At 42.5% G+C, this 23983-nt stretch overlaps 1 protein-coding gene across 1 annotated transcript in view; it reads left to right on the top strand.

The window, feature by feature from the left end:
- LOC308080568 (receptor tyrosine-protein kinase erbB-4-like) overlaps positions 1-23983 on the top strand; it is a gene marked incomplete at its 3' end in the record, with an annotated part of 485532 nt that overhangs the window by 422206 nt on the left and 39343 nt on the right. Inside the window, exon 21 of the mRNA XM_080422462.1 lies at positions 23343-23498. Within this exon, the coding sequence (XP_080278588.1) occupies positions 23343-23498 (156 nt within the window). The remainder of the gene's footprint in view (positions 1-23342; positions 23499-23983) is intronic.

The following is a 23983-nucleotide window of genomic DNA, read 5'->3' as shown; positions in this document are numbered from 1 at the left end:
CTTTTCTCAAATCACAAACACAGGAAGTACATTTTGGGGTCAATGCATTTTATTAATTGTAGGATATATTTGTTTTAACTGAATGCAGATGTACAAGCTCTTGTGAAGACATGCAGAACATTAAACCAACAGCTACGTATTAGCCACTCTGGATAGTGGACAAAAAGGTAATTTCTGGGCCTTGATAATGGTGCAAACTGGACTATACAGTATAAAGGGATATGTTCAGATTAACCACATGAACTCCAGCGTTTCTATTCTGGACATATCAAAATAAGCGAGCAGTCGACACAAATAGGCAAACTACAAGACCAGTATAACATGCACCCCCACAACAGCACATTTTCCTCCAGCCCCATTAACTCACTCACTGCCAATGACGTGTTGACATTTGTTTGGGAAAAACACATGCACCATTCTTTACAGTTTGGCTGCACAACTGTTACAACTGGTACATCTTCGTGTTACTGTCTAACTGAGCTTATTGTTGTTTGGATATCATGGAAGACCAATTTCTCGAAAGTCTGAGGTCTCATTATTCCTTGATGTGCTTGATACACACATCCATCCCCAATTGAAAATATAGTGTCAGGTTTTAATTTTGCCTGCAGTCTCCTGCCTGCAGGATATCTGCAAACAATTTCACACAGTGATCTGGGAATTACTGTGGATCAATATGAAGTCCAGAAGATATTTGCATATACATGTACAAGGCCTCAGGTCCAGACGTGATATGTGGCCGGCTGCTGCATTCATGCAGTCAGGAACTTGCAGAGGCTTGGTGTCCCATCTACCAAAAGTCACTGCACTCACTTACGGTTCCGTCCATCTGGAAAGATTCTACTATAATCCCTGTTCCCAAAAAGGCCTGCTGCAAGGAAAATAATGACTACCGCCCAGTCGCTTTGACTTCAGTAATTATGAAGTGTTTTGAGAAAATCATTGTCAGTCTATTGAAGGCAGCGGTTGGTTGTTCATTGGATACTTTTCAGTTTGCTTACAGGAGTAACAGGTGTATAGAGGATACAGTTTTGGCCTTGGATTAATTTCTTTTGAAACACTTGGAAAATAACAAAGCTTATGCACGCCTTCTTCTTGTAGATTTTAGCTCAGCATTTAATACAATACAGTCACATCTCTTAATTAAGAGGTTGAGGGACCATAATGTCCATCCCCTTATCATCAGGTGGTATTATTCCTTTTTAACTGAACGTACTCAAAGGGTCAGTGTGAATGGTACTTTGTCAGAGCCCAGAACCTTAAGTACTGGAGCACCTCAGGGCTGCGTTAGCTCACCGGTCCTTTTTACTTTGTACACAAATGAGTGTAGAAGTGGGAACCCGAATAATTACATCATAAAATTCTCGGATGATACTGCCATCTTATCCCTACTGGATAAGGATAGAGATTTAGCTGACTATTTTTTAGAGGTACAGAGGTTTGTAAAATGGTGTGATGACAACCACCTTGTTCTTGACGTTAGGAAGACACAGGAGATGGTGTTCGACCCCATGAGCATTGGTGACCACAGGCCCGTGGTCATTCATGACTCGACCATCTCACAGGTTTCTTCATATAAATACTTGGGCATTTTTAACTCACTAACCTGGAATACACGTGGACAGTCTCTGTAGTAAACTACAATGTTTTACATGGAAAGTTTGAACTTCTGCCTTCTGGTAGAGGGTACAGTGAACCAAAGTGGAAGTATATTGGGTTTAAAAAATCGTTTGTACCAGCATCAACTCAAATGTTGAACGAGGCTCTGAAACAGCACTGACTGAGAGATTTGATTGATCACTATTTGTGCACTTGTGTAATGTTGTGTCCCCCCTCTGGATGTATTTCTACTATGTCTTTTGTCATTGATGTCTTGTGTGTGGCTGCAGCAGGGGTGAAAGCCCAAGACAAATTTCCCTTGTGGACAATAAAGTTTACCTTGACCTTGATGGGACCCCCCCCCCCCTTCCTACCAGACTACAGAACCCCTTTGAAAAAGCAAGGACTGTCCCTTTTTCTTCCATTCTGGTTGATTTGAGGGCATGTTAGCAGATGACAAGCCAACAGGTGCCTCTAATTAGCCTCTGATTGGCCCTGGTATCACTTGAATGGTTCACAGGGTGCAGAAGGCAGTGTGAAACACTATACGTTGAAAACTAACATGGGCAACCCTCCTGCCATCCCCAAAGTACCAAAATATTATTTACATGTAAAATTGCATTTACTGTTCATGGCACCATTAGGTGTAAAGACCACAAGATCAACATTCCCACCCCAATTGTATAGTTCCAAACCATGTGACTTCAATTCCATGCTTAGGTTCTGTGTTGCTAAGTTGCTTAGAGCGTGTGATTGTATTACGGAGATTAGTGGGGTAAGGGCAAAAATATATGCCTCCTCTCAGCATCCAACACTGCTGCTTTTCACTCTGAGTCTGAACAAACATTTTCCACTTCTGTGTCTCTCCTTCTAATCAGTGATTGACACCAGCTGCTGACTGGTGTAAAAATGTAGACCTGTCCACTTAAAGCCCAATCGGGGACATTTTAGTGGGGGAGGGGTGGAAGCGTAGTTGTATTCACCTAGCCTGTGGTGGACATAAATCATCCACCATGAAAATGTGTCCTGGGCTTTATTGTAAAGGCAAAAGCAAATTAACAGGTAGAACACATGAGTCCTGCAACAGATTTTAAAACACAAGTACGGTGTGTAGTCAAAGAGGGCAGGGAGCTCTACTACTATTAGCTGATAAGATGAGAGGGTGTATTATCCCACGTGTGTGACCACCACTGATGAGCTGGTATAGAGACATCTTATTTGCTGGATTCTACTCAAACCGACTGTTCATGGCACCATTAGGTGTTAAGACCACAAGATCAACATTCTCACCCCAACTGTATAGTCCCAAACCATGTGCCTTGTCAAGTGGTCCCCAATCAACTGGTGTGTATTCTGAAAAATGTCCCCAAAAGTTGCCTAAACAAACGCTTGTATTCCAGGGAGAGGGGCAAAAAAAGTAGACCTGTCCACTTAAGACCGATTGGGGACACTTTAGTGGGGGGAAGGAAAACAAATCTGGATTTCTTTGCTTTCACTCAATTTAGAAATGTGATTTTGGACTCGAAGTCTGTGTTGATGTAAATGAATCTCTTGCCATAATTAAATTACGCAAACTTTTCTCATTTGCATAATTTGCATACAATATGTACTAATTGGGCCAAAACCAGGAAATATGATATAATATATTTTTGCTTGTAGTGAATTCAGGAAGATGATCATTAATCATTCATCTAGATCCATGTCTAATGTCCATTTAAAAGTGTCAGAATATGAATTATTTAAAAAATAAACTCATAATGCCGACCCTGAATGTTGCGTAATACGTAAACAATGTTTTTATGAGCACCTGCCAACATTCTCAATGGCAAATCCTGGACAAATACACTTCGTGCATATCGGATACTTCTTTCCAATACGTCGTCCTCCAAGATTTTCTGAAAGATGGACCATAGACTGATGGTGCTATATCAGAATATCTGGACATGGCACGTGAGCACCCTACTGGTAGACTCTGGGTGGACTGCCTGGTTTGTCCTACCTTTATTGCACTGCGTTTACTTTGTGCAGAGAGAGGGGGATACTTCCTCCTACAGCAACACTGCCTCAAGCAGATGGTCCTGTACTTCTTTGCTGCTGGGCACCATAAGTATGCATGGTACATCACCTGGTACCTCAAGATGGTGCAAAATCTTCCACATGAGGCCAAGCAGGATCTTTTAGCTGGGGCTCATGTCTGCCGCCACTCTGACGGTGGAACTGCTGTACCTGCTGACCAGTTTGGTGAGCAGACTTACATTAAACAAGGGAAAGGACAAGGTGGTTTGAAAGGCCTCTCAACCAATGAACAACAAGTTGCAGTGTGGATCAATTCCTTATTTGTTCCCATCTTTCCCAGATAGTGGAAGAAATGTACACAAGTCAGGAAACGGCAGATAATCCAGAGGAGGAATATGCACATGTGGAAGGAAAGGAGAATCAGAGTTGTGGGAAACATGAGGAGAAAGGTGAGAGACACAGAGAGCTGGATCAATGGGATTGTGTTAAAATCATGGAGGAGTTCCAGAAACACTCTCATCCCTTGAAAGATAATCAGAAAGTCCTGTACAACATTGTGAATGGACAGGTGGCTCAAAACTCTGTGAATGCGTAGAATGCTCTTCAGATTGGTGAACAGCAGAGCCATGACTTTGTAGCGTCTCTTCCAGAAGGCTTCCATAACACTATTGAGAAGAGAGTACCATGGAGGTGATGAAGAAAGCCGTCACTGGCAAGGCAGTTTATGACATGGAGGTCCTTTGCTCGACTCTTAGTCGTAGGCATAGCAGTGTGGCATAGATTTGAAAGATGTCTTTGATCATGAGCTCAGCCCTGTTCCACCATCACTGATCGATGAATATGGTTGCCTGAGATAGGGTGCTCTACCACATTGTCTGGCCTGTGGCAGGTACAATTGGGGACATTGCCTCTAGCATTAAATCACGCCTCAACAAAGCCTACACTGCAGTTGGAACTGATGAGATATTTGTCATCTTTGACCATTAAAGTGATGAGCTGTGATGAAGAGCGCATCAAACAAGATGCAGCTATCATGCCTTCTTTGCACATATGACCTCACTGCTGATAAGATCCTGTTGTGAATAACATGGACTGCATCGTAAACCATGAGGAGGCTGACATCACCCTCATTAGCTACGTGCTGCAAGCTGCTGGAGCAGGGGCACATACCATACAAATCTTAAGTGATGACACAGATGTATTTGTCCTGTTAGTGTGCTGGGTTTGGAAGGCCAATGTTCATTCTGCAGTGCAATGGGATGGCACCATCCTGAACATAAATGCCACTGTCAGGGCATTGGGCGAGAAATGCCAGGGTCTCCTGGGGATGCATGCCCTGTCAGGATGTGCTGTATCCTACGCCTGTGGAAAGGGCAAGGTATCTGCCCTGAGAGTACTCCTGGGAAGTGGCATGCCTGGTCTGAATACAGTGCATGGGGAACCTAATGCCACTCACAGTGATCTAAAAGATACAGGTACAGAGTTACACTGTTTGGGATGAAGAAGGCCAAGAGTATGAATACTGTTCACTACCAGGACTATAGACAGAGGGGGAAAAAACACCAGAGCCTCCAACTGATGCTGCACATAATGCATGCTCATCTCCAGGTTATATTGTGTGTGAGGTTCTAAATTAACTTCTGAGATAAGTGTGAGGTTCTAAATTTACTTAATGAATGTATTGCTGTTTCTAGTATTTGGTGATTTATTATTAGCTAATATCATACATTATGTTAATGGTTGGAATGTCACAATCTACATGTTTTTACCTTTCAAATGAGCATGAGTTGTGAAGAAGAACAGACACTACCATTAGCAGAAAAAAGACAACAGTTCTGAGGCAGTTGATTCACCCTCTTGTCCTGCTACATATCACCCTTTAATTTGCACTTAAGTGAAGATGTTTTATTTTTTGTTAATAAAAAAGTTAAATGGTGCTATTGAAAATTATGCTGTTAATGTTATTTTTTTTACTGATCAATGTTGAGAATAGTTTTTACAGTGTGGACTTGTTTAGTGCTTTGGAGACATACTGTGCTGTCAAAAGCCTAAATAAGAAAGACACTTTTATTTTGAAAGCAAGACTGAGAGAGACAGTCTTGCTTTCAAAATGCTCATTTGAACATTTTCATGGTGGATGATTGATGTCCACCACAGGCTGGGTGAATACAACTACGCTTCCACCCCTCCCCCACTAAAATGTCCCCGATTGGGCTTTAAGTGGACAGGTCTACATTTTTACACCAGTCAGCAGCTGGTGTCAATCACTGATTAGAAGGAGAGACACTGAAGTGGAAAATGTTTGTTCAGAGTGAAAAGCACCAGTGTTGGATGCTGAGAGGATTCTTGAAGATGGATGGATGGATGGATGGATGGATGGATGGAATCAAAGATTGAAGCTGGGAAGACTGGACCTTATCAAGCCATCGAGGGGAATGCCACTGGTGCGATAAGTGTTTCTTTTGTCTTTGCTTAATTCTACTGCTGTTGCTTATGTATGATGCTAATGCTGGAACACATATCACTGCTATAATTTATGATATTTGATTGAAAACGCATATAGGCTTAATACAGTTAATGCTCTTGATGAATGTTTATTTTGTTAATATGACCAGATTATGTGAAAGTACTGTGATAGTACATTGATTCATAACTTAATTTTGAGTGATTGAATTTGATTGTTTGTACATTCCCTCTGTTGGCTAAGCCATGTTTCAAGTTTGGGCAGAAGATTCATATACAATCCCAGAAAAGTTGACACATACTGTATGTGACTACATGGAACTTGTATTTGGGGGAGAGATCGCCCTCTTGTCATCAATGAGTAGGCCTCATGTTACCCAAAGTTGTATTTTAACCACAATCCACATCCATGTCAAACTGTCCCTATTTTAGGCTAATGAACAGTAGTTTAAGTAATGAGTCTAGCTGATAATGTTATTTATACAAAGGAAGAACAAGCATCCAAAGAGCAACATACTATTAGCTCAGCAATTGTATTTTAAAAAATGTCCCCAAAAGTTGCCTAACAAACGCAGCTGCATGTGTGCACATTTTTTCATTTTTGTTGTTGTAAGAGGCTTAAAGGGATATTTCACTTAAAAAAAAAAAAACTTTTGGTCATTTTAGCGTCTACTCAGGCTTTTGTGAGCCGCCCAGACCGTTTTTAAGTTGCTTGATTCAGTATTTAGATATTTGATATTCATTTTATCAGCCACGCCCCCTTCCTATACAAACCCATTATAACTTCAAACTCCATTTTTAACATGTTAGATTCATCAAAAACACCCGTCCTTGGTTCTGGTGACTCACCCTGCCCTCCTAATACGCGAGGGGGCCGTGTTTTTTCGATTACTTTTTTCATTTATTTAATTTAATTTTTTTATTGTATTAATTTTTTTTCATTTTCCAAAAAAAATATTAAAAATAAATGAAAAAAGGTATCGAAAAAACACGGCCCCCTCACGTTTTAGGAGGGCAGGGTGAGTCACCAGAACCAAGGACGGGTGTTTTTGATGAATCTAACGTGTTAAAAATGTAGTTTGAAGTTATAATGGGTTTGTATAGGAAGGGGGCGTGGCTGATAAAATGAATATCAAATATCTAAATACTGAATCAAGCAACTTAAAAACTGTCTGGGGGGCTCACAAAAGCCTGAGTAGATGATAAAATGACCCAAAGTTTTTTTGAAAGTGAAATATCCCTTTAAGGGCCATTCCCACTGAGCACTATAACTATAAAGATAACTATAACTCTATTGTTCACCATTGTATTTTTTTTTATAGTTGGTGTGAACACTGCCATCCACTTGACTTAAAAAACAAATTTTAAAACTATACTTTTTATAGTTATAGTTATAGTGCTCAGTGGGAATGGCCCTTTAGAGTGGAGGAGAGAGTATCCCAATAATAATGTGCTTAGTTCACAGGATTAGAAGTAAGGTAGCACCCAAGTATTTCTGTGATTACTTTAAAGGAGGAGTTCACCCAAAAAAGGACTTATTTTCCATCAATTGCACACCCCATGAAGCCTTGAATTCATGGATTTATTTTGGTTTTTGTGGCATTCCTAAGACAATAATTTGATGACCGGGTGTGTATCCGGTAGGAGACACAAATAATCTACTTTGTGTCTCCTACCGGATACATTAGCCAGTAGGAGAAGGGAATCAAATGATTAGCTTAGGAATGCCACAAAAACAAAAATAAATCCATGGATTCAAGGCTTCATGGGGTGTGCAATTGATAGAAAATAAGTAATTTTTTGGGTGAACTACTCCTTTAACAAGGTTAGTGATACTCGCAGGCATTTCACCTACTGATTTTAAGCCCTACACATTTGACAACAATCTGGGAAAAACATCTTTCATATACTCGGCAGCAGTTCAGTGGAAAGATTTATCTTACAGCCTCAAATTGACCAGTTCCTTTCACAAATTATTGTGAAATTTGCATTAAAGAGATGGCTGGCCATTAACATGAATTAATTTTAAATCAAGCACTTCAATGTATTTTTTAAAAGCGAAAAAATATTAGTTTTATTTTTGATTTTGTGTTTTCTGTTACCGTCTTAGTTTTGTATTTGTTAGGTTTTCTGCTAGCTAATTTCTGCCTGGCAACCGGGACACAGGAAGTCAACAGAAATACATTTTATGATTGCAACTTTTCACACTTTCACTAGGGGGCAATGTAGAGCACACACTCCTGAGGTGGTTTGGGGGCGGGGTTATACACAAAACATACACAAAAACCTTAAAAATAAGGACCTTTGGGGACAATTGTAATTTTAAGTGCTAAGGCCCTTTTGGAGCATGGGGAATATGATAACAATTAAATATAAGGATTTCCCTTTGGGGACGGTAAATTTCGTCCCCGATTGTCAAGTGGTCCCCAATCAACTGGTGTGTATTCTGAAAAATGTCCCCAAAAGTTGCCTAAACAAACACACACACACACACACACACACACACACACACACACACAGCACACATTTGAGAGATATAGAGTATGCATATGGTATATACACAAGTAGATGCACGCACACAGTCGTGCACACACGCACGCGCGTATACAGTATATATATGTATATGAGGGCATCCAGCAGGCATGCAGCCAACCAAGACCGAGCGCGTGTACGTGCGGCATGCAGAGCTGTGGCAGCATGTGTACGCACACACACGCACACACGCACACGCACACACAAATGGAAGAGATAAGACTCAGAGATCAGCAGCCAAATTTGAAAGTCTCCAGTATTTACTTTCACTTTCCCTGACTAAGCAGATGAGGGGGTGCTGATTTGGCCAGAACAGAAGTGCGTGCGTGTTAGTGCGTGCCGACATGTTTGTGTGTGTGTTTGCGATGGCTCAGTGTGTTGTCGCTGGTGTCCGCACATGACCTTGTATCCCCCTTTTTGGTGGGGAGGCTCAGGAGGTAGAGCCAGGAAGGTTCCTGGTCCCATCCCCAACTCCTCCTGATGGTTGCCTGTGGAAGTGTGCTTCTGATGAGCATGGTTGACCTGCATGGTTGCCTCCATCGGTGTGTGTGTGTGTAGTGTACGTATGTGTACTGCATTAGCATATCGTTGCTGTCGCGTGAATTTCCAATGAATTCCTTGTATTTTCCAATGGGCCATTGTAGTTATTATTTAGTCACAAGCTCATGTTAGATATTTGGTAAATATTTTGAAACACTTGACCACACTTAACTTTTACTTTCAAAACGTTTCAAATGTTTATTTGCTTCAGTACATGCCTATATGACCTGTGAGTATGTAAACAAGACTAAATTCAATAAACAGAACGTTAAAAAATAAAAAAGATCTACCAGCTTATGGGCGCGTAGATCGGCTATTTTTGGCTGAGGTGTTTTACCACGTCATAACAGGAGGGGGGGAAATGTTCATGTGTCAAAAATAGCAGTGACGTGTCGTGAGCTTAGATCGGCTATTTTCACTAAAGACATTAGGTGTGTGTGTGTGGGGGGGGGGACACCCCTGGGAAACCACGGTTAAATGAAGTATTAGTTTACCAAGTATAGAGTGGTCTAAGTGGTTAAGTGTTCCCCTCATCTCTGTCAATGTACTGCAGTGCCAGTGTACTGTGTGTTGATATCAAAGTACGTGTTGAAAGCGAGGAGATGCGTCTTGGAGAAGAGAGGGTACCTTGGGACGCGTTAGAGTAGGGAACGGATAATAGCTTTACTCGTGCATGCAGAATGCACACGTCTGTGTGTGTGTGTGTGTTACAAAGTAAGTGTTTGACAGTGTGTGTGTGTGTGTGTTTCAAAGTAAGTGTGTTTGACAGTGTGTGTGTGTAGGCTTTATGAGAAAATAAACGGAGACAAAGAGATGAGACCAAACTGCGTCACAATTACATCAGCCAGTACAGAAGCTACCGTGGTTGTCAGCGGATATAGTCTCATTGAAGGGTGGAGAAGAGCTAATGTGTGTTAATAAGTTTCACAACAAGGAAGCTTCGTATCCAGCATTAAACCACTGATTTTCAATGTCACATCCGGTGACCATTAGGGCTCCAAATATGGACCCTTACAGGTCTGTATAACTCTTAAGTGCGTGCAAATAGAACCAAATGGACCCTTACAGGTCTGTGACTCTTGAGTGTTTGCAAATGGAACCAAATGGACCCTTACAGGTCTGTAACTCTTTGAGTGTGTGCAAATGGAACCAAATGGACCCTTAAAGGTCTGTAACTGTGAGTGTTTGCAAATGGAACCAAATGGACCCTTACGGGTCCATTTGTTTCCATTTGCACTGAGGAATTTACAGTGTAGAGAGAGGAATTTACAGTGTAGATTGGGGCTATCAAATGGGGGTCTTCACACCGGGAGTCGTTGAAATTAAGAAAGGTAAGGGTCCATTTGGACCGCTTGTCGGGACCCCCGGACCCGACGTTCTTAAACAGTGCATCGAGCCGATCCAACATTTTACATTACACAGAATTAATTAAGGTAACCTCCACTGAGGTCATTGCTTCATAGCTGTTGTTGAGGAGGAGTATTACAAAAAACACTGCTTTTAAACGCTGGGGTCCGTGGTCCACCCGGCGTTCCAAAATGGACACTGGCAGGTCTGTAGCTCTCAGAGTTAAATGAACTCTTGAGGTATTAAATGGGGGTCCGTGGCCCTCATGCACATCAAACCGAGGGTCGTTTGAAATTCAAAAGGTTGACTGAATCACCGGACTCAACAGTGTCATAGGAAATAGCAAACACATTATGGCCATTAGCCATAATCTCCATCACTGTGGCGGCGCTCGGCAGATCCAAATTAACTTCTCTCACACTCGCGTCCCCTCTCTCTTGCCCTTTCTCATTCTCTCTCTCTCTCTCTCTCTCTCTCTCTCTCTCTCTCTCTCTCTCTCTCTCTCTCTGTCTCGCCACTGTTTATTTCACCTGTTGAACTCGTGAGCCGCTGGGCTGTGGAGAGTCCATCAAAGACCCGGCCCCGAGGCTATGGCGAGCGTCCATCACACCGTGCTAATTGATGCTTTGATAACTTCCTCCTGCCAGCACGCTCAGAGGAGGACGCTCGGCTCATTTGCCATAAAGGCCATCCTTCTATTGTTGCCGCGAATCACCGAGATGATCCCGTGAATATGTTCTTCTTTGGGAGGGGGTTTTGACGACCGCTGTTTCTTTTTTTGGCCACTGAATTATGTTCATAGCCGCCATTTCCCTTCGTAGTGATGAAAATGATGTTTCACGAAATGTACAGTTGCCTTATCTGGGTCTAATCCAGTGCTTCTCAAAGTGGGGTCAAGGGACCTTCAGGGTTGGTTGAGGGGGTTCCAAATATAACCCTTACAGGTCTGTAACTCTGAGAGCATACAAATGGAACCAAATGGACCCTTGCGGGTCCATTTGGTTCCATTTGTACACTCTCAGAGTTATGGGGGTACTTGAATGTAAAGGTTTGAGAATGATCTGCGTCTAATCCATGGCCCTCGAGGAAAAAGGAAGCTTGCGCCCCCTCTCCAAAGGGAGGTGATGCCACAAAGAATCAAAGATAGTTTCACATCTATTATCTTTAAATGAAGGAATGTGTCTGTCAGTGTTGTCCGTCTCTCGGTCGACTTCACGGATTGTTTGAAACACTTGCTCACATATGGAGAAGTTGGTACGCTATTAGATAAGTGGTTCTAAAACATTTTCATATCGAGGACCCCCAAATTGATATGTATGTGGCCCACGGACCCTCTGCGAACCCTCGGCGGACATCTGTTGATTTGTTATGACATGCGCAGAAGAGGGACACTCGGGTTCGTGGGGGGAAAAAAATACGCAATGCAAGTAACTTTTTTCAATGACTAAAACATTATTTTAACAAATCTGTATGGCAGAAGTACGTTAATGCAATATAACTAGTACATCTGCGGTAGTTGGAGGTGGTCTCTCCTTTCTTCCCGCTGAGAAGATTTGACTGTAATGCAGGACTTCTTAAGACCATCCTCTCCGCCTTACAGCCCACACAGGGCGTGCGTCGCTGTGACTTGACGGAATGTTACCATGTTATTTCCTGATTACCCAGAAGGGGGGGTGTCGCACGGACTTGTATCTGCTTTTATGAAATTACTGCTTAAGAGCTTAAACAGGATTATCTGGCAGCGGACGCAGCAGCACGCCTCATCCTTGCTTGGGTGGTGGGGCTTCCACCACTCATGGGAGGGCTCCATGAGTGGTGGAAGAAGTACTCGGATATTAAAAGTGGCAATACCACAATATAAAACATACTCTGTTAAGTAAGTAAAAGGCCTGTATTTTAGTTTTTTTTTAGTTTTTTTTTATTATCTCAGGTAATTTGTAAATATGTAGATAACTTGTCTGGCCTTCTGTTGCTCTCTTGTTTTGATCTCCTTCCCACCTGCCCCCCACCCTCTTCTTCTCCCCCCCCCCTCTTCTTTCTATGGAAACTAACGTTGCGATGGGAACGATGTACAAAAAAGAATTTCACCCACTTTTTTACCTTGTAAACCTGTGATGTGACAATAAAACTGATTCTGATTCTGATTCTGTATTCAAAATTGTACTTGTGTAAAAGTGCAAAAGTAATGGCATCAAAACATACTTAAGTACCATACTGCTCACATACATACTTACATAAGTACCAAAATAAATCATCAAAATATCAATCTATTTTTGAATAGCCAAATTATACAATAGGGTTTAAGTGGTTTTGTATTGTATTAATCTTAATCTGAAAAGTAACTAGTACCTAAAGATGTAAAATAAGTAGAAGTATAACATATTGAAACATGGAAATAATCAAGTAAAGTGAAAGTACCTGAATGTACTTGGGTTCCTTTACACCATCAGTATTCCAGCCAGGTGTACAGGGTTACAGTACAGCTGCTTAGTGCCCTGTCCTGCTATGTCTGGCTCAACTGTCTACTGTGTGTCATCATGGGAGAGGAGTGGATCAGGAGCCACACTCAGTTGAACTTAACTCCCTCTGTCTCGCAGTTAGAGGAAGAAAGGAGGTGTGTGCGTGTGCGTGTGCGTGTGCGTGTGCGTGTGCGTGTGCGTGTGTGTGTGTGTGTGTCACATGTGTGTACGTATTACTAGTTATATTATATATATACAACTAATATACTAGTATATTAGTTGTGAGGGCCAAATGTCCCCTCAAGTATAGTTGAATTTGAGAAATAAACATCGGACACTTTTCCTGGTCCACCATTAAAGGAGAATTTCACCCTAGGCGTTTTCTTACCGTTATTTGAGGTTGTTAACTCATCATAAGAGTGGTCCAGGACCCCCAGTTCATAACGAGCGATGTTCTCCATTTCGGGGACCCCCCTCCACAGCAGCTCAGAACAGGAGTGCTTGGTGCTTGGCTAAATCCGCTTATTTCTGTCGCTCGAAAATAGTTTTCTCTTGTATAGCTGTCATGTATGGACCGTCTGATGTCTGTGCAGTGTTATTTGCCGCCATTACTGTTTACAAATCTGTTTTACTGAAATCACATTTGAAATCTCGTCTCGCGATACTTCCGCCCTCCAGACCGGCGGGCCATCTCCTTTAAGAGAAATGGTTGTTTTATGGTTTAAAAAATAATCATAATTGTGGAGTTAGGTGTACAATTAGGAAAATATTCAGGTTGTGGTAAGGTTTAGGGTTTAGGGGTCAGGGTTATACCTGGGTTATGGTTAGTTGTGTGCCGGTCTCGAGCACCAAAAATAAAAGAATCCAGAAGCAGGGTTTTTGACAGCGTGCAATACAACGTTTGCCGCTGATCAGTCCAGCCGTTTGCGAGATTAGCTCTGAACTGTCACACACACAGACCCTCTCATGGACAGCTAGCCTCTGGCAGAGCCACGCTATAAAAAAACATCCATGTTTTCAGGAAATATATTTTCCAAACGTATTACTAATCTGGGACAGAGACCGCTCTCTGCAGAAATGAAACATTATTTGGTCTCCCAGTTATCTGGCTGGTATTGTCTGAAAAATACCAAACAATATTGCCCTAAAAAAAAACGGATTTAATTTGTTTCTACCCTACTGCAAAGAAGCACAAGTTTTGAATTAACTTAAAAACAAATTACATTAGAACTGGAATTCAACTTTTTGACGTATATCGTCGGCTGCAAGTTTAAAATAGGTTAAAATAGATTAACCTGGAAAAAAAAAAGTTTAAAGAGGAGCAATTAAAAACAACAACGTTGAGGTTTTATTTTTCTTTCATTATTATTAGGAGGCAGCAGGAACCCATTGTTACCGGGGGACCATTGTGAGCGCGGCCAGACTCTTTGGGGGTACAAAGCTCTGTGGCTGTGTTGTCTGCTTACTGTGTGGAAGTATATTTGGAATGTCCAAACTGGGTTAAGCACCTCCGTTCCACAAAGGAACGGAGCGATTCTCATGGGGAGGGGGAGGGCTGGTAAAAAAAAAACACACACACACAAAAAAACAAGGGAAAGGCAGCTTGGTTCATCATAGGAACTTACGCGCCTGTGAGCAGGTAGGGCGCCTGTTTCCACAGGGGGAGATAAGAGCGTCGCACCACCGGGTCCCTGCCCAGCTCCCTTATAACCCAAAAAGTGCACGCGCGCGCGCACACACACACACACACACACACACACACACACACGCGCACACGCACCACCCACCCAGTGAATTGCTTGGGAGCAGACAACAATGCGTTGCTGCATGGGGACTGTGGGCATGCCAAGCGCTGGGCCCTCTCTGATAAGGGCCGTACACAATGGACCCAATCAGGTGGCACAAGGGGGCAGTGTCACAGTGCCTTCCTCGGTGTGTGTGTGTGTGTGTGTGTGTGTGTGTGTGTGTGTGCGCGAGCGTTTTTGTGTGTGTGTGTGTGTGTGGGGGGTCTAGGTGTGCGGTGCTGGACAGGGAGAGCCTTCTACACAGTCAAATCCCTTACGGGACCATATTTACACTTTCAGAGCTAAATAAAAATCTGCATTCCATACATTTCATGTAGTCGCTGCATGTCAGGCAGAAATTTTTTATTTCCAAATTTAAACTTTTAACCTTATTTTTTTTCCCACCCCGGAAATTCATGCCCTACTTCGTCGTACGAGAGTGTGTGAAAATAGCCACGCTACAATACCAGCTCACACGCACACGTCACATTGTGAGCTGCATCTAGAGCGCCAATTTCGCAATTTCTGAAACATTTTAAAATTGAATAAGTATTCAAAGTATTAACTCTCTCAGTGCCAAGCCCCGAGTTATCCCGAGTTTTTTCTGAATGCCCTCAGTGCCAGAACGAAAAATCCAGAGTAAAAAATAATAAAAAAAAGGTTCAGAACCCAAGATATCATTATCTGAAGATTTGCAGCTCCATCCACTCTTTGTTTAACTTATAACTGAAAAAGGCTGTATCTCGCTTCCTAAGCACTTTTTTTTTACTTTGAAAAATAAATAAATATATATATATATATATAATACATGCAGCAGAAAAATGGCCAAAGCATACTGTAGTCTCAGTGGTTTTCAACAAGTGGTCCGGGGACCACCAGTGGTCCTTGAGGAGACACCAGGGGGTCCCCAGTGAAATTAGTTAACACAGCGTCACAATCATTTGAAGCACTTAGCTTTGGCTATTCAAAAATAGCAGATCTGCAAGCTCATAGCGCGGCACCGAGTGCCGCACTATGAGCTTGTAGATCTGCTATTTTTGAAAGATCTTGAACATGTGTGCAAATCTTTGAATACATATTTTGTAAAGCGATTTTTTTTTACTAAAATCTTTGCCTCTGGGGGTCCCTGACACAACATTTTCAGATGGGGGTCCGCGGCCAAATGTATATCAATTTAGGGGTCCTTGGCATGAAAAAGGTTGAAAACCACTGCTGTAGTGCAAAAGCAGTAAATATTATGCTGAACGGTATAGCAGTCGTGAGCCCGCCAGTCCCACCGTCATTACATGGGATAGTGAATGACATTACAGGATCGCTAGGACAAGAAAATTAGCTCCGAGCTCCATCATCCTATTTGGGTGCTTGATGAACGTGCCAGGCAAATGTGGCACAAAGTGACACCGCGCGCCTGCAGCGCGGCAGAGACACAGCGGTCGGGTTGCGGGGCCCATTTACTCTGCATTCACCCATTTGGGAAACACAGCGCAGGAAATAAGCACGCTTATCCATCACACTGAGCGTGAGCGGTGTGAACGCAGTGTGGGTTTTCGCAGAGAGAGAGAGAGAGAGACAGAGACGGACATACCAAGCAGTGGTGGGAAAAGTACTCAAATTTTTGCCTAAGTAAAAGTATCAATACCGCAATGTAGACATACAGTACCACAATGTAGACATACGTGCGGAATTCAAAATCTACTTGAGTAAAAGTACAAAAGTATTGGTATCAAAATGTACTTAAAGGGATATTTCACTTTCAAAAAAACTTTTGGTCATTTTATCGTCTACTCAGGCCTTTGAGAGCCCCCAAGACAGTTTTTAAGTTGCTCGATTCAGTATTTAGATATTTGATATTCATTTTATCAGACACGCCCCCTTCCTATGCAAACCCATTGTAACTTCAAACACCACTTTAACCATGTTAGATTCATCAAAAACACCCGTCCTTAGTTCTGGTGACTCATAGCGCTCACCTAATACGCGAGGGGGCCGTGTTTTTTCAATTACTTTTTTCATTTATTTAAAAAAAAAAATTGGAAAATGAAAAAAACTAAATACAATAAAAAAATTAAATAAAATAAATTAAAAAATGTATTGGAAAAACACGGCCCCCTCACGTATTAGGAGGGCAGTATGAGTCACCAGGACCAAGGACAGGTGTTTTCGATGAATCTAACATGGTTAAAATGGAGTTTGAAGTTACAATGGGTTTGTATAGGAAGGGGGCGTGTCTGATAAAATGAATATCAAATATCTAAATACTGAATCGAGCAACTTAAAAAGTAGACGATAGAATTACCAAAAGTTTTTTTTAAAGTGAAATATCCCTTTAAAGTACCAAAAGTAAAAGTACTCATCATGCAGAAGGTCCCATTTCCCAGGTTTTCAAAGGTATAAAATGTATAAAAATCCTTTGAAAAATATTTTCAAATGACCGAAATGTATACTGTATAGGGCTGGAGTGGTTAATGTATGTTTTGTAATAATAATCAAAATCGACAAAGTAACTAGTAACTAAAGTGTTCAAATAATTGTAGTGGAGTAAAAAGTACAATATTTGCCTCTGAGATGTAGTGGAGTAGAAGTAAAAGTACAGAAATTTGGAAATACTCAAGTAAAGTACAAATACCTCAAAATTTTACTAAATAACAGTACTTAAGTAGATGTACTTAGTTACTTTCCACCACTGGAGACAGACATAACAAGTCACCTCAGTGGGAGTGGGAGAGCTTGATGTTTGCGTGCACCATTATTGTTCTTAATTACATTTATCCTAAAATCACACTTCAACCCTATATACTTGGTGTCCCCCAGGGATCTATACTTAGTTCCAAATATTTTTTCCATCCACAACAAATCTCTTTGCCATGATGCGTTGTGAGCTTGTATACCTGCTATTTTCGCCGAATGCTTGCCTATTTTTGCAGAATGTTTCGTAGATCATGACATGACATGATAGCCCAGAATAGAGGTAATAAGAATAAAGGGATAAACTAATGCAGTATCCGTTGTCGGAGTACTTGGAGACCAGTCTATGACGTCCGTCATCTGTTGCAGTGGTTATCAAAGTGGTTTCCTTTGACCACTTTAAGCTAATTATATCATTAATTATAGCTATTTGAAAATAGCCGATCTACAAGGTCACAACGCGTCGTGATGCAATGCATTGCGAGCTTGTAGATCTCTTATAAAAATTTTAACAACACAAACCTTCTATCACAACATGTCACAGATTTTGTGTAGAGTTTTTTTGTGGCTGTCAAACAGAAACCGTATTTATACATTTTATGTTTTTTCATAACAAAATGTTGTATCACAACGTGTTGTTAGACTATAGTGGCTATTTTCACTATTTGTGAAACATTGTGGAAGTGAAACTGAAAGCGTTTAAGCCTGTCTGTGGGTTTTATAAATATTGAATGAATGAAAAGTATTAACAAGGGCTTCTGACTAAATAATAAGCAGATTGGATCCATTGGAACACAGGTTCTTTTTTACATTTACCGTGAAGTAACGGTTGTGGACGTACATGTTTCCAAACCCACAGCGACACTATGCAAGTGGTTACTTGAATATGACGGCCTCAGTTTAAAGCTACCAGTTAATCTCTAGGGGGTTAATCTCTAGGGGTTACACGCGGCCACAGCCTCAGTGCCACAATATCCCGAATTACATCTTTATGGCGTTTCGTGTGTTTATAGCACTGCAGTACTTCAAGAAAACGTTCAAGAAACACGGCTTAAGCGGGACACTCCCGTGCTGGGAATCAAAAAACGCTGCCGCCGCGCTCATTCCACATGGGACCCCTGGTGTTTATAGCCCCTCGAGGAGGCTGAAAATTAATTGGCTACTCGAGCCATCGCGCATTCCCTCCCTCAGCATGCGACGGCCGCCCCTCATTGCCCCATCACTTTAAATCCAAGTGTATTAATGGACTCCATGGCCCATCGATTGCTAATTCGTCTCAACGTCGACATCGGGGATAAATATTGCGCAGTGCCGTCCTCTTTTCTCTGGCTTATTGTAATCAGCATGGCTATTGATCTGCTGCCTAGAGCCGCCCAGAAGTAATCTATTTTAAATACACTTTCGTCGGCGGAGGGGGGGAGGGAGTGCCCCCCCCCCCCCTCCTCTCTTGTCCGGGCCTATTGTCGTTGTATTGACAGGATTCCTGGGCGTACGCGGAGAGAGCCAGGAAGAGCGGCAGAACAGGGACTACTTAGTATGAGTTTGGTGGAACGAGGGACAAGCAAGGGGGGTGATGAAGGGAAGAGGCCCGCCTCTGTTCTTCCCCAAGTGTTTGCTTAAGCCTCGATTTGTACAACGGTGTCGCGCGACAAAGATAGCCGATCTACAAGTCCCATAGTGCGTTGTGGATGCGACGCATTGGGAGCTTGTAGGTCGGCTATTGCGACGACAGCCGGCGTCGCGTGGGGGCAGAGATGGGAAGAAAACCAGAGAGAGAGAGAGAGAGCAGGAGAAAGAGAGAGAGAGAGGGAGAGAGAGAGACAGACGGAGACAGCGCAAGTGATAGACAGGTGGAAAGATTACAAGAGAGAGTTGCCATGCATGCGTTGTGCCCTTTGCGATATGTCTTCGGTTACGTGTGTAGATGGCCCTCCGAGTCACTGTGTGTGTGTGTGTGTGTGTGGGGGGCAGGGGGGGAGGGAGCTGGGGGGGGAGGGGTATGATGGATGAGGCCTCAGCCCATGCAGAAGCCCAGACGTCTACACTATCGATTTATCCTCACATTGGTCTGGGGGGGCCGCAGCAGCGAGGCGGGAGCATCGGCTACGCCGCGCCACGCATTTCAACACAATGTGCCTCTCTCAGCCCTTTGAGGCGCTCCGGCCCCCATATGCACACACACACACACACATATTTTTCCAAAAGCTTTCTCGCTTTGCTGCCTAAGTATTTCAAAGCAGGCGATGATTCTCCGGGGCGGGTGGCGCGGCGAAGGAGAAGGAGGCCCCTGGCCTCCTTGGGATTCTTCATCGCCTGCTGAGCACAATGACTTGACCCGCTCTTCTTCTTCTCCCTCTTCTTCTTCTTCGTTCTTCTTTTTCTGGCGAGGTGGTTTTATTGATCCCGTTGTAAAGTGTCATCCACTTGTTTAACATCCATTCTAATACAATTCAATTTGTCCAGGCATTGCCTGGCTGCCTGCCGATCTCCCTGTCTGTATTTCTGACTAGTTGGTTGACTGGCTGGCTGGCTATTTGGCTGGTTGACTAGCTGGCTGGCTTTGGAGGAAGAGAATGGAAGGTGAATGTCTGTAATTCTCAACCTTTCTAGTTTAAAGGACCCCCAGTTTGATATAAGTTATTAGACCAACTAACCCCCATTTGATGCAAATTGTATCTCTGGAATCCCAATCTATGCTGTGAAATCTGACACTTTTGATTTAACTCTGAGAGTCTTTACATGGAACCAAAGGGTCCATTTGGTTCCATTTGTGTCATGGGAGAGGCGTGTCATGGGGTGGGGTGTTCCTGACATCAAACCACTTGATTGGGAGACATGTCAAATTGGGGACAAAACTGACAGGACTTTTTGACGTTTCATATGGGTTAGGGTTAGTCTGTTAGGGTTAAGGTTAGAGTAGGGCTCAAGTTTAGCCGTGAATTAGTTAGGCAGTGGTTTGCAGACCACCAAATTCATTTGTGTTCCAAATTATGCTCGAATACCTCGAGCTTGTACAGTAGATCAGCTATTTTGAATAGCCTAAATATGCATGGTTAAAGTGATTAAACTGATTTTGAGAATACAATAACCCCAGCCTATTGTCGATCGGCTATTCTCAGCAAAAGCTTTCCCCACAATAAAGAAAACAGATACTTTTTGAAAAATCATGTACATTTGTGCAAATCTTTGAATATATATATTTTTTTAAAGCGAACATTTGTAACTCCAATCTTTGCTTCTGGGGGACCCTGTAACTAAATATTTCTGAGTTATTCTGTATTTATTTTAGGATTTAGAAAACATTTTTAGAATCGGCCTCAGGTCTTAATGGGTTAAACCAACGTGTGTGTGTGTGTGTGTGTATGTGTGTGCCTGCACACACGGACATGTTTACACGTTTGTTTGCCTTCCTGCCGGAGGGCTAATGTTCATCTGCACCATCCCGTGTGTCCATCATGTCACTGCGCTTAGCACGGGTGTGAATGGGTTTTGCGGGAACATTAGTCCAGTCCATTGAGCAAACACATTAAAGTTGAACAACAGCCACTTCTCCTTAAGTTTGATTCGTACTTGGGCGCACGACGCACCCGTGGTGTGTTGTGAGCTTGTAGATCTGCTATTTTTTCGTTGTGCGATGGAGCCTAAATTAGGCTTTACTCTCTCTCACTCTCTCTCTCTCTCTCTCTCTCAAATCAAGGCTTTGTTGTTCATCCTGTGGCTCTTTGCCCGCTGGGCGTTCATAAACAACAACAACAGATATGGAAGTACATCAATATTTTTTTTATGTTTTCCCCTGCCCAGCCGTCTTGAAAATGTCCCCACTTGCAAGGCCCACATGGTTGTCATGTCAAGAACATATAAGCTCACTTTTGTCCCGGCAGATTTGCTCTTCTGTTGTAAACACGGCAAGAGCACTCTTGATGCCAAGAGTGCGCACACACGCGCACTTATGCACACGCACGCACGCATGCACAGTTGCACACACACACACACACACACACACACACGCAATATTCTACCAGTACTCATCAGACTAACAATAAAATTGGATTTGCTCCACCTACATTGAATTTGAATCATACAGTCATGAAAATAGAATCTAAAAACTACTAACTGAAAACACTTGACGTGTGAGCTCTCATTTGGGGGTCGATTTGACATTCATATTTAATTCACACACTATATCGGTACACTTGCAACAACCGTCCTTCTATCTGAAACTTTAACCCATGTAGACCTGGAAAGCCTCTATACGTTTGTTATACCTTTCAATCCGTGTCATTTTGTGTTTTTGCTATAGAAACATAGGTGTTTTTTTCAGAAACAGTTAGGATTTAGAAAGCATTTCGTCGCCGTCGGGCAGAAACACCTTATCTCCATATTCTAACTTTTTAGTTTTTTTTCGTAAATTAACGCTCTAATTGATCATACTACACTACAGCGTCCCACAAAAGTATCAATAGTAGCAGATCTACAAGCGACGCGTTTTGAGCTTGTAGATCTGCAACTTTTGCTGTTTTTGAATTTGTATCCTGAAAAGTTTTTTGACATAATGAGGTTTCCACCTGTTTTAACCCATTAAGACCTGGAACATATCTGTGTCATTTTAGATTTCTTTGGCTATTCAAAAATAGCAGATATACAAGCTCATAGCGCGGCACCGAGTGCCGCGCTATGAGCTTGTAGATCTGCTATTTTTGAAAAATCGTGAAAATTATTTTTTTATATTTATTTCCGAAAAACTGTTAGGATTTAGAAAATGTTTAGAAGCGGCCTCCTTAAAGAATAGCAATTTTCCCAGAATTGTAATGAAATGTAACTAAGGATGTTCTGTCTTTTTTAGACATTTTTATATGCAATAAAAAATATTCCAAATCATCCAAAATCTGCTGTGTGACACCTTCCTGAAAGTCATGATCCCTGGACCCCGAAAAATAATCGTGAGGCTTTTGGTTTTGAAACTAGAATAGGTTTAATAATACGATTCTGTAGTTAATTTCTTTTTATTTGGACTTGATATGACGGAGGAAGCGAGGGACCGATGCTGTAACTTTAGTGCGTCGGTCGTAAAGGCTATAAACGATCAGCTGACGTGATTTAACAACAGTGGTGCAGCGGTGAGTCTCCCCTGTGAAATACTGGAGGACAGGAGGAAATAACCTGACTTGATATTTATGCATCAATACAGGTCCTGTGTCCTCTGTGTACTCTCTCTCTCTCTCTCTCTCTCTCACACACATACACTCTCCCTTCCTCTTTAACTTTTTCTCTCTCTCTCTCTCTCTCTCTCTCTCTCTCTCTCTCTCTCTCTCTCTCTCTCTCTCTCTCTCTCTCTCTCACACACACACACACTCCCTTCCTCTTTAACTCTTTATCTCTCTTTCTCTCAACTCTTTCTCACACACACTATCGTGATCAGTCTCTCTCTGTTTCTCTCCCACTCTCCCACTCTCTCTCTCTCTCTCTCTCTCTCTCTCTCTCTCTCGCTCTCACTCTCTCACTCACGATTGCATACTTAATGTGTGTGTGTGTGTGTGTGTGTGTGTGTGTGTGTGTGTGTGTGTGTGTGTGTGTGTGTGTGTGTGTGTGTGTGTGTGTGTGTGTGTGTGTGTGTGTGTGTGTGTGTGTGTGTGTGTGTGTGTGTGTGTGTGTGTGTGAGAGAGAGAGAGAGACAACGCTTACTTGACGATGCCAATGACATTTGCCTTGATAGTTTTGTAGCTCCACCTTTTGAAAAAGCCCTTTAAAAAACTGTACCGATGACAAAGATGAAATGTTAACAAATGACTTCCTCTCCCATCCTCTCCTCCCCTCTCTCCCCATCCTCCTCCTCCTCCTTCTCCCCATCTTCTCCCACACCCCTTCTCTTCTCCTCCCTTTCCCCACACCCTGTTCCACCTCCTCCTCCTCCTCTCAGGGGATGATGTACCTGGAGGAGCGCAGGCTGGTGCACAGGGACCTGGCCGCCCGCAACGTCCTGGTCAAGTCCCCCAACCACATCAAGATCACAGACTTCGGCCTGGCGCGCCTCCTGGACGCCGACGAGAAGGAGTACAACGCAGACGGGGGCAAGGTGGGTGTAAGTAGGGGGTGCAGCAGGTCATCCAACTAATCCATTTAACCGATTACATACAAAAAAGAAGCATATTTTGATGAAATAATCGATTAATAATCCATCCTTATTTTGGCATGTCGATTGTTATAGGTGAAAATGTTCAAAATCTTTCACAAAATGTCAAATATAATGAAAATAGCAGATTTACACAAACACACGTGAGCTTGTAGATCGCAAAGCCCACCACACTATGACTCAGACATATCGGTCGGATCGGCGGTGCGATGTAGGTGCGTAGCAGCCCGAACATCTAGATGTGAGGTCCGCGTAGCGGCCTGAAACTCTAGTATATACTGTATATATATTTTTATTTTTATAAACCAAGCTTCTCCATTATTTGGTTAATCGAAAAAGTAATCGATAGAATAATTGCTAAGAAAATAGTAGATAGTTGCTCCAAAGTGGATGCTGAGGACTTTGTATGCAGAGTGTCCTGTTCCAGC

This window comes from Gymnoscopelus braueri (genome assembly GCF_963280865.1).
Source record: "Gymnoscopelus braueri genome assembly, chromosome: 24".
NCBI classification, from domain to species: Eukaryota; Metazoa; Chordata; class Actinopteri; order Myctophiformes; family Myctophidae; genus Gymnoscopelus; species Gymnoscopelus braueri.
Note: the sequence above shows the minus strand (reverse complement) of the source record. Positions and strands in the feature narration are given on the sequence as shown.